This window comes from Podarcis bocagei, assembly GCF_964188305.1.
Source record: "Podarcis bocagei genome assembly, chromosome: 8".
NCBI lineage: Eukaryota > Metazoa > Chordata > Lepidosauria > Squamata > Lacertidae > Podarcis > Podarcis bocagei.
The window spans coordinates 31,457,309-31,468,831 of NC_138133.1; the positions used below are offsets into that span (position 1 = coordinate 31,457,309).

Here is an 11,523-nt window from a genome sequence, read left to right on the forward strand (position 1 = left end):
ATAAGTCCAGATATATGGCAACCCTAGACTATCAGACTTTGAATAGCTAGTATCACTGGATCAAGTTAACCAATTTTAGTTTTAACTGGATTCTGAATCCAATGCTACAATTAATTGTCACTGTTTTGAAGTTCATTGTGTTATTATCTTCCTAGTGGGATCCTTACAGGGTCTGGATAATGCTTTTTATAGGGTAGGGGGCAATGGGGATGAGTTTATGGAATCAAGCAGGTAGTGGGCCCCAAATAAATTGGGAGCGCCTGGTTTAAGTGATAACTCAGTGAGGCAAAGGAGGAGTGGCTATATACCTCATGTGGTTTGATCCATTCAAGGTTTCTGAATCAGAAGCACTTCACACTTTTATATGACTTTCATGTTTCCTATGGCTATTTCAGGAAACCTTAGTGAAAGTACAGTAAGAGGAGCAGACATACACACCAGGAAGCCTTGATTTGCTGCCGTTCCCCTGAAAATGCTCACTGTGTTGTCAAGTGGCTCTGCTGAGAGGCCAGCTCCGTTTGGCTCCTACACTCTCTTAACCATTGTAATAATGTTGTAACTTTAGGAGCTGGTGCCTGACTTTGTTGCTTCTTCCCCCCTCCCACCCTTTACTCCTCATCCATTTCTCCTTTTGTATCAGGTGCTTTCCACTGTAATTCTGTGGGAAGGAGCTACTTTTTATGATTAAGCTTATGTCTGCTGTACTGAGAGGCTTTTTTGACTGAAGAGTGGTGTAAAAAGGTTTCAAACAAGCAGAACTCTGTCTACCCTTACACATTACATGTTTGCTGTAGGAAACGCACATGTACCCATAGCAGGTATGAATGCCATATAAAGTATGTATCTTGAGAAGTGTGCATGCACACAAAAGCTCATACCAATAACAAACTTAGTTGGTCTCTAAGGTGCTACTGGAAGGAATTTTTTTATTTTGTTTCGACATAAAGTAAAGCAGCTTCCACTAGGATGTGTTCACTACGCCTAGACTGTACCTTGAAATTGACAGCTTGAAGTTGTCTCCATTGTAACCTACAGAAATCAAATGAGTATAAAGTTTTCCACTGCTTGCTAATAATTTACCTTCAGTATTGCTGATTTTGGTGGTGACATGTGGGGCTAGGAATTTCTCAGATATTAGGGATGAACTGATGCTGTCACAAAAGTAGTACAATCTATCTGGGGGTGTGCTTGCTTCCTCCTGCTCAACCTGTACATTTGTAAACAAAAAACGGTACAAAAAACAACAGCAACAACTCTTAACTCCAGTACGTCACCAGTATCCTTTCCTTAAATTGAAGCAGACCTTGTGAAAGGATCTCCTAAAACTGGAAAGCTGGCAATTACATAACAATACATCTCTCTGAATATAGCAACCCTATACATGTCTGCTGATGAGCATTAATATGGCTAAGGAGACTGCCTCTTTGCATTATTTGAGGACTAGATAGAAAAAGGCTGAGGTTGGCAACTTTACAAAACTGTATTTATAGTGAAATAATTCAGAAGGCAAAACAGACAAAAATAATGTGATTTTTATATGGAAAGTCACATAAAATGAGTTTGAAGTACAGATTTTAGAAGTCAAATCTAACAGCTAGAGAATTATTCATTTTGAATAATGTTCAAATGTTTAGTAATTGAGCTGCACCCTCCCACTTTTAACAGGAAAATCTTATACATGTTTACTCTGAAGAGTTCTCCATTCAGTGGGACTTATTTCAAGGTAATTGAGTACAGACCTGCAGCCCAAGATGCTTATTATCTTTCTTGGCTATTTTAACACAAGCATGTATAGCACCTCCCAAAAGTAATCTAAACCCCACTTCTTAGGCCTCTCTGCTAAGCCATCGACTTTTTCAAGACATGTAATATCACAGGATTTGCCTGAAAGGAAAGTAAGAACAAGAAATTACTGATCTAGAGACGGACAAGTAAAGCTTGCTTTGTGTTTTGCCAGGGATAATTTTTGGTAGAGACAAAGTCTTCTCACTTGGGCCATTCATTCGTTTAAGCAAGTAGAAGTTAAGCCCTCGCAACAGCCATGAATGGTCTCATTTGGATGCCATGCTGAAACAAAGTTAGTCAATGTGGCGCCCTTCAGAGGTGATGGACTACAACTCCCATCATCCCATGCTGGCTGGAACTGATATGGGAGTGGTAGTCCACAGTACTTGGAGAACACCACACTGGCTACCCCTGAGTCAAATCATAGTTGAGCATGATGAGAATTAGCCACATCAAGTTTAGTGTGCTCCCCACCTTTTTCTTCCGTGTAGCCATGAGGAGTTTGGAAGCTTTTCCTTCCAGTTTAGATTAGCTGCTGCTTGTCAGGTCATCCATCCCCAACAAACTGTGGTTAATCTAAAGGCAGGTGAAATATGTTCCTTTGCCTGCAGAGTTTGACTCCAAATCACGCGAGCAAAAAGGCACGCTGCATTGTTCATGTATATGATAAAAGTGCTATGGGATACAAACACACACAGTGAGGCTACATTTACAAACACTGTGATACTTGTATACAGTGATCACATTACCCTCTGTGCACATATTGTGCAGTAAGAAACCAGAGTAGGCAGCCACAGCACTCCTGGCAGTGACAGGGATAGCAGAACCAGCATTTTATTAGGGTATAACTCCTGCATCTGCTGATAGCAGTGGAGAGAATTGTGTGACGATGTGCAGATTGCACAGGCTGGAGCCAGACTTAGATGAAACTGAAACAGCACCACCATGCTCAAATCCACAGAGCAGGCATTGTCTAAAGAAATTAGGGAGAAGCAAAATGAAGGATGCCACCTTTATGTGCAGGTAGGCAATCTGAAACATTTAAAGAGAATAAGGAATGGTCCAAGAATTTAGGTTAAATTACTAGGGCTCCATATTGAAGGTAACCTTGCATCACAAGGAGACAGGATCTGTTAGACTAGACATGCAGGTTCAAGTTTCTTTTCCCTAGCACAAAATAATCAGCAGAAAAAAGAAATTGGGGAAGTAATGGTTTTTGAGGGCTCTGATACATTTCTGGTGTCTATTTTCAGACTCCAATGCCATCGGATTCTGCTTAGGAAGCAAACATTCTCAAACAGCGTCACTGTCTTTTGTCAGTGGAAAAACACCCAGTTTGCTCCTACATCGTGAATGCACGCTGGGTCTGCCACATGCATTTTGACAGAAGTCAAAACCATTGTTCAGCTGACTCACCAAATAAATATTTCACTTCAGAATCAGGAACATAGAAGGGTGGACCTGAAAAAGAAACCAACCAATTAATAAGGAGAAATCAAACTAAGTATGGCTATAAACTCACTTTAAGAACCCTACACAAGTTTACGTATGCAACCTGTTCAATTTCAAGACAGTTTAGTGAGGGCCACTTGTACCGCCAAACCTAGTTAAGAAGGATGGGTGCAATTTATGAGAAAGTGGGAAATTGCATGGGTAAGTCTTGTACAGTGGCTTGCTCCTGATCCCTAAATATTAACCTTAGTTGCATCTTTTTGAAATCAACTGGCAGTAGAAATCCACAAACACTTGGACTGTGCATTCTTTTATGTTGTTATCCCTTGACCTGCTATCTTGTTTTTGCATTGAATTAGGAACATAGAAAGCTGCCTTATGCTGAGCATTGTCTACAACATCTGGCAGCAGCTGTCTAGGATTTCACACAGGGCCATTTCCAGCCCTGGATTGAACCTGGGACTTTCTGCATGCAACACAGATGCTTTACTGCTGAGCTACAACCTTCTCCGTTGTATTTTAACTAGAATTTTTATAAGTTGCCTGGAGCACAATTTTAGAATGAAAAAGTAGGCAAGTAATAATGGGGAAAATCAAATGTGCGCTGGGATCACAGACCAACAGACATTTGGGAAACCTGACTTTTCAGTCTTGCTGAACGTGTGTGCCTCAAAATCTCATGTTGGGTCCATGCCTGAGTTTCATTATCATCTCTAGTCACAAAAGGTCACCCCTTCCCAAGAAACCAGGCTGCATGATTCATAAGTAGGATTTTCACAATGTCAAGATGGAGTTCAGTCATAATATCTTACCTTTATGTTTGCTTGGGTCATATAAGCAGGTTGCTAGTAGACAATGACACCTGCTGTCCATTAGTGATAATATCAACTGGCTATAGCTAAAAAGAAAATTAAGAAGCCCAACCATTGTGTCACTTCAGGCAGTGGATTTTAACACAATCACACAGTTCCCACTTCCCCAAGCAGTAAGACCTTCCTGAATTCAGTTCCCTTTGGAGGAGAGGGAACTTGAGTTTTGCGGCCTTTTAAAAATACTTGGTTTATTTACAAAGAGATAAATGCTAACTGGAGAAAAGAGGCATTTGCACTTCTATGGCAGTAGCAGATTTGCTACTCCACTCAGTTTCTTCCTTGCAAACCTATCTGGGCATTTGTTCTCATCAAGGAAACATGCTCATTTTGGGCCATTAACAAGCAATCTCCCTAACAAAGAAAGGATTGCCCCAGCACTGTAACAAATCTCCATTGCAGGGCCACTGTAACAAAGCTCTATTATCTCCCAAAATCTAGCACAAAACTTTGATATTGGTGGGTTCATCTTTAGTGGAGCTCTGTAACAACAAAGTACAGAGTATTGTTACAGAATGGGAAATGGACAAACCTGGGCCTCTGCCTCCAGTTCACCTCTCGTAGGCCCTGCCCCATTTGCAAAACCAGAGTCCCTTAAAAGGTCAGGCCTTCTGGCCTGAAAATGAGCGCTTCACCCACACTCCATGTGGCCCCTTGCCTGTGCAATCCCCCTGCACTGTTGGACTGGTGTGTGAGGCAACTGCTTTAGGCTTAATTTCAACAAGCCAGGGATTTCCATTGCTATTCCATTTATTATGGAACTGGGTATTACGGAACTTGAGTAGCCTCAAGTGGCAGAGTGGCTTGTATAAGTTATTCAGTGATGCCAAAGAGGAAATTATTCTTTCCTTAAAGCCAGAGGCTTTTAGCAAAGGATAGTAGGTCTCAACATCAACAGAGCATAAATTTCAGCGATAGTTACTAACCGTTCTCTGTCACAAGGGTTAACAGCTACTAGAGATCCCCTATCCCAAATCGCATCAAACTTGCCAGTGATGGCGCTACAAGAAGGAGGAGAGAGGGAGGAAGCATTGCATATCAGAAGCTGTAACAACCACAGTTTTATGATCTAGACAGGAAAGACAGATGTTGCATAAAAAAGCAGTGGGGTTTTAAATTACTGCACAGAGCTCTCAGTCTGCTTAAGCAAGAGCCACCCAGATGATGCAATTGGGATTTTCATCCAGAGCATTCAATGAAGCTGAAGGTCAAAATGAACAGGCTGCATCCTGTAAACATAGGAAAGCAACCGCCCCATATGAAAGTGGCTACGCCTTCCATGAACAAAAACAAGTTCATGGAATGAACTTTTTCTGCTTTTGACTTATCCTTCCCCTTTCAGCAATCCCCCGTGTTCCACCCCACATTGTTCAAGAGGACGTCCAATCCTCCTTAGAGGCTTTTTGGGGTGTACAGAACATGCAGGGAGCTGCTGAGATGAGGAGATGGAAACTGTCATTCCAGGAATTTCCTTAAGTTACTAAACAGAATGATGAGAGTAAAACTAATACAATGCTATTTAAAGATCTCATGCTGAAACAAAGGAGATGATCATAATTCGGTCCACCTAATCAGTCCACTCTATTTAGGAACAAAATTGACTGATCAGAGATTTAACCCCAGCTAGGGAAATTTGACTATCAGGTCTGAGGGTGCAGGCCACATACTACTGAAGTCAACAGTTAGTTTTACAAAGATTATGGGCAGCACCAAGAATTCTTAGCCAATAGTATTGCAATCTGTGTACATGTAACTGCACTGAAGCACTTTCGGTGTTCACAAGAGATATTTAATCTTGCAAACTGCAAACTGAATCATAATTAATTGGAAAAGATACCTCCTGTTCTGGAAATAATGATGCATCAGCAATTACCACATTAAGATGGAAAATATGCTCTATCCAGCATATTCTGAATGTCTGTCCTTATTTCTTAGGAAATATTTGATGGGTTCAGATCAAACAGAGCTTAGCACCATTCTAATTTGCAGAAATATTCAGAGTAATCATTTTGTTCCTACCTGGTGAAGTCAAAAATACTGCAGCAGTACAAAGAAATATTTCCAGTTGTGCTCTACAGTGAGAAATAGGGATAACATTGAGTTAGCATTATTTAAATAAAACAAGGCAGAAAGAACAATTAGTAAGATATTTTAATCGAAAATTAACATTAACTATTGTTTTATTTGTTAGACAACCATAAAACAGTCTAATGCATGGAGTTACTTAAATCCATTTCACCTCATTTCTGCATCAGTTTGTGAATTTTTTTTTTGAAAAATCCACACAAAACATTGTATACATTTTTGTTGGCATTTCTCCTAAAATTCATATTTTTGTGTGCACTTTTACCTAGTGTATGCATTTTTGCAATAAATTTCTCCTGATAATGCATCCCTGTACTGTATATTATTTTTACTAATATATACATTTCCATGCATACTTTAGCTCCCACAAACCGCACCGGGAAATTTGGAGAAATACAAATTTTCAAAGAAAGTTGAATTTCAGTTCTTGTATTGATTAAGGGAGTGCGAATCAGGTATAGTCACATTAAAATGAACATCTCCTTGATCTCCAATACACACCTTCAGTACTTTACCAGGGATGCCTGGAATGGCTTCTTCCGAAAATGAAAGTTTTTGTTCTGTGAAAAAGTCCTTCAGTGCACTTTCGCTGATTTCCACACCAACGACTTGGTGCCCCATGTCAGCTAACCTATGTGTTGACAAGACAGCAAGTTTACTTATGCTTTATTACTGTTTTTTAAAACAAAGACAAAGAAAAAATGGTCAAAGTCTACGTGGCTGGTGCTCTGCAGGGCCACACCTCAAACACCAGTGTCTGAGGATAGGCAAGTATGTGCAAGAGAACCCCAACACAGGGCTGATGCTTTTTAAAGTAAAGAAGTGTACCACTGGGAGTAGGGAATTTGAAGCAGAGAAACTATGAGTGATGGTGTCCACCTCCTTTTCTGTTTTCATGCAAGCTGCTTTTCTTTCTGAGATGATACTTTCTAAGCTGACCTCTTTACGCACTTGATAGTCATCTTTAGTTAGCCCCCTGGGCATTCATGAAAATGGTGCACTAGGTGCTCCTATGACTAGGAGAAGACATGTAAAGGCACAGAATCCCAATACATCGGCTCTCCACGTTTCCCTGTGAAGACGGGAAGGCTCCATGTACAGAAATGCATACATACAAAGTGTGGTGGTGACATCTTCTCTGATTTAAGGACCACAATGAAATTTGGCTTAATTCATTCTCTTTTAAATTTTGAAAGTCACTTCCCTATCATCTAAACCAGCTCTGTTCCATGAAAAAAGTGTGGATGCTTGCATTACTTTCCCAACAGTAGAAGACCCTGGGATCCCAAAATTCAGTGCCCATTTGCCTCTCACGCTCCATTCTAAATAACAGAACCTCCTGCAGTGCTACTGGGCTCTGTACCTAGTGCGCACTCTCCTAAATCTGCCTCTCGTCCTAACATCATGGATGTTCTTTCTGAGTGTTTGCCTATGCCTTTCAGATATAAAGTGAGATGTATAACAAGCTGTGCAAGCGTCTGTGGCTTACAAAATAAAAATAAAATGAAGAGATTCGTTTGGGTAAAAACTTGATTATGAACCCAACACGGACAGACCACCTTAATGCACTCCAAACCCATTTGCATCTGGATGGACTGAACAGTCCAGCATCACAACAATTAGCCATAGCCAAACTTACAGTTTTCAGGTTACCATTTGTTCCAAACACCAGGCATCATACCTCTCTATGGTTGTGGAATGGTCAGCTGAGTCCTATAGAAACCTGCTGAGAGCCTGAGCACTCATAGTCTTGCTCATAATCCCATTCATTTCAATGGGGAATGCACAGGATTCCCTTGTGGATTGACTAGGCACAGCATTAAGGCATTTAAAATTGCAGCAGTATCCTCTCCAACTCAGTAAAGGTAAAGGGACCCCGGCCATTAGGTTCAGTCGTGGCCGACTCTGGAGTTGCGGTGCTCATCTTGCTTTATTGGCTGAGGGAGCCGGCGTACAGCTTCTGGGTCATGTGGCCAGCATGACTAAGCCGCTTCTGGAGAGCCAGAACGGAAACACCATTTACCTGCCCACCAGAACGGTACCTATTTATCTACTTGCACTTTGATGTGTTTTCGAACTGCTAGGTTGGAAGCAGGGACCGAGCAAAGGGAGCTCACCCCATCGTGGGGATTTGAACCGCCAACCTTCTGATCAGCAAGTCCTAGGCTCTGTGATTTAACCCAGCAGAACCCCTTTAAAAAGCAAGTTACTAAGATAAATTTCTGAAAGCTAGAGGTGTGTCGTTTACCATTTCATTTCAATGGTTTTGCCACAAAGTGGAAAAAATATCTTCAGTCCACTCCTGCCATCGAGAAATATATCCATATACTTCTTTAGGAGACTGCAGAAGAAAATAAATTATTTTAAGAGCATATCTTATTTTTACTGACTGAGTATACAAGTGGAACATAATCATAGCTAGTGAGGGGAAAGTTTAATTCTTTAATCACTGCAACTATTGCAAAGGGCAGCTTCAAACAAACAATAAATGAAACCATCCAGGTTACTACAACTACGACTACTAGACTAATATTTAAATGCCACCCATCTGACTTGAGTCATCCCAGCCACTCTGGGCAACACCCAACAAAATATTAAAACATAATATTAAAAACATAATACAACATCAGACATTAGTGCCCCTCTGCCTCTCACGCTCCATCAGACATTAAAAACTTCCCTGTAACAATGGGAAGGATTAGTCACCTTGAATTAACAGACTTCAGAACAAATTGCTGTATTGCTCACAAACAAGTCCTCAACACAGTATTTTAAACAAGCCGTGTATGTGAGAAAGAGCCAAATACCTCTACAAACAATTTTTATTATAAAATGGGAGGATAGAATACATACGGATGTCCTTGCTCGTTATGAAATCCAATATTGTTAGTTTCCCATTTCTGCAGCCATTCTTCTTCAGTCACTACTCTGGATTCTTGTAACTTGGCATCAGCAGAGTCATCCTTTCCAAACGTATCTGAAGAACTTTCCATGGCCCAGGCAACCTTTCTACAAAGAAAAATGAACAGCAACTACTTGTGAATCATTGACTGAACGTTCCAGCCTTCCCATTAAGCCAGGATCTTTGTACATGTTTACATGCTTCCCCACCCCTTGCTTAAGTTCATAAAATAAAGTTTATGGAATGTCTGTAAAATATTGCATTGCACAATCTGCAAAGAAGCATCATTTGTACCATATAACAATAGCTTCTCAAAGCACAGCCTGAGTCTTCTTCCTAGAATGTGCCTTTCGAAGCAAAATACATTGTTTGAAAGTCCTGCACAACGCTCTGAAGTCCTGACAAGTGGGGCTGATGTTTGTATGATGTCAGGTAACTGACAGGTGGTCTCTTGCATATGCAGGAAGTGAGTGGCACTATTTTGCTTCCAAGCAGACATTAGAAGTCGGGCGTCAGAAGGAACAATGGGGACTTGCAGCAAAATGTTGCATTACATCCTCAACAGCCTTATAGTGCTGTTTAGGGTTCATGGGAGGGTGACACACCTCCTTTTCTTCTTCCTCACCCTCCTGAAACCACCTCATTTCATTCAACTGGCAACTTCAACATTCCATGGCTCAACTGCCCTCACCCTTCCATAGGTCCTAGTAGTTCATTGAATATACAGTAAGTTCTTTTTGGACTATTTTTTGACATTAAAAAAACCTGCTTGCTATTTGCAAATGTTATAAGAACTTTAAGGTCTTAAATATATAATCAATATTCATAAATGTACCAACCAAGCACATACATAGATCAGCACAGGAAGACGGACCTAAAACCATTTTTGACTCCCAAACTGACCAAATGTTTTCTCTGCAAGGAGGGAGGGGGTCAGGGAACCTTCCCATTGTTACAGGAATTTAGTTTCAAAGGGTGACACACCACCAGGAAAGGCAATCAGATAAGGCATTATCAGATAACCCGACAGACAGGAAAAACAACAACGTTCAAATTTCTGTTGTAGACCGCCTTTTCTGTGATGTAGGTATGATATTTGAGGGGGGTGGTCTTGGGTTACACCCCTTCTGTGATGTATGCATGATGTATGAAGGGGTGGTCTTGAGCTCCAGGTCAGGGAATTTAAAATGTCTATATAAGGGCAGGCACACCTTTGTTTGGGGTCCTCCTCCTTTCCTGCGTGTTGCAACAGGCCAATAAAGATCAGGCTTACTAGCTGCTTTGCTTCTCAATATTCTCTGGTTGGCCTCTGTTATTTTTTCCTACCACTAGGGAACCCATGTAAGGACTCTATATGGGCTCTTGGATACCCCATATGGGTAGAAGGGCAGATTTTGTTTACAACAGAAATAAGTCCCCCAAATTCAGAAATCACTACAGGGAGGTCCTGCTTCAGTTCTGAACTGATGCATACACATGGGTGTAGCCAGAATTTATGCTGGGGGGCAGGCTTTGTGTTGGGGGTGGTGGCAGAACCTCAGTTAGTAAAGTATTTTGCATTGATTTACGTGATGGGTGGAGGCCCCTCCCTGACCCCCCTTGGCCATGACCATGTACACACATCCAACTTCATTATCAGAAGGAATGAGGGCGGTAGTGATAGTGACTGACTTGACCTGAAAGACTATAAACTCTTATGGCTGCCTTTGACGATGGACAACTGGATGAGCCCAGGGAAACTCTATGTCCCTAGGAACTGGCAAGAACAGGTTCAATTCTTGATAAGCATTACGCTGTCACAAGGCTGCACATGACATTTATCCATTTGGGGACTGGGGCAAAAGTATAGTTTTTGGTGTCCCCAAATAAAGGAGCTAACTCCTAAGGGCCGTGGAGCCTTTGGCCCCCCACAATAAAATATTTGAGGGGTCTGGGCCCCCACAGAGTTGATGGGCATTGCTATTCAAACGGCGCGTCATGTGATCGCTCATGCCATGCGCGGCTGACCTAGGCCGCCACAATATTCAAGTTGGCACCCCTGACCCCCCAAAGAGCTTTTTTTTAAAAAAAAAATGGGGGGGGGGGGAATGCCACGAAATAAACTAAACCAAACCACATCCAAGTGCTGAGGGAAGAAGCAATGCCACGCTCAGGTGTGGAGAGCTTCTGCTTCACCATAAGACAACTGAGGGAGTTCTCCGGACAGAAAAACAACCACCACCATAATAATTTATTTAAAAATTAACCTTCACGAGGCAGGACGGCCGAGTCCAGGTGAGGGAGGGGCTTCGCCGGCTGCCGGGTTCACCGTCGGCAACCCTGGGAGAGCGACACCTGCTCGCGCCGCGGCTGCCTCTGTCTCTGCGCGCTCGCGCTCTTCTCTCCGCCTCTCCGCGCGGCGCGGAAAGGAAACGGGAGCCTGGCTACATT

At 41.9% G+C, this 11,523-nt stretch overlaps 1 protein-coding gene across 1 annotated transcript; it reads right to left on the reverse strand.

Moving 5' to 3' along the window:
- Positions 1–1,514: 1,514 nt before the first annotated feature.
- On the reverse strand, positions 1,515–11,489 carry TPMT (thiopurine S-methyltransferase). The gene is made up of 9 exons (XM_081206635.1): positions 11,340–11,489; positions 9,045–9,200; positions 8,440–8,532; positions 6,693–6,822; positions 6,126–6,178; positions 5,033–5,107; positions 4,050–4,135; positions 3,202–3,246; positions 1,515–1,884 (listed from the first exon to the last, which is right to left on the reverse strand). The coding sequence occupies exons 2-9, from the start codon at positions 9,182–9,184 to the stop codon at positions 1,772–1,774; spliced, it is 735 nt and encodes a 244-aa protein (XP_081062761.1). The 5' UTR covers positions 9,185–9,200; positions 11,340–11,489; the 3' UTR covers positions 1,515–1,771.
- Between the last annotated feature and the right edge of the window lie 34 nt (positions 11,490–11,523).

Bases quoted from the DNA above. Each gene is read 5' to 3' on its own strand.
- TPMT (XM_081206635.1), bottom strand. From the start codon at position 9,184: ATGGAAAGTTCTTCAGATACGTTTGGAAAGGATGACTCTGCTGATGCC. The intron at 5,108-6,125 runs GTAGGAACAAAA...TCCTTCTTGTAG, and splicing joins AGTATTTTTGACTTCACCAG to CGCCATCACTGGCAAGTTTG. The intron at 1,885-3,201 runs GTGAGTCAGCTG...CTTTCCTTTCAG, and splicing joins TGAAGTGAAATATTTATTTG to GCAAATCCTGTGATATTACA.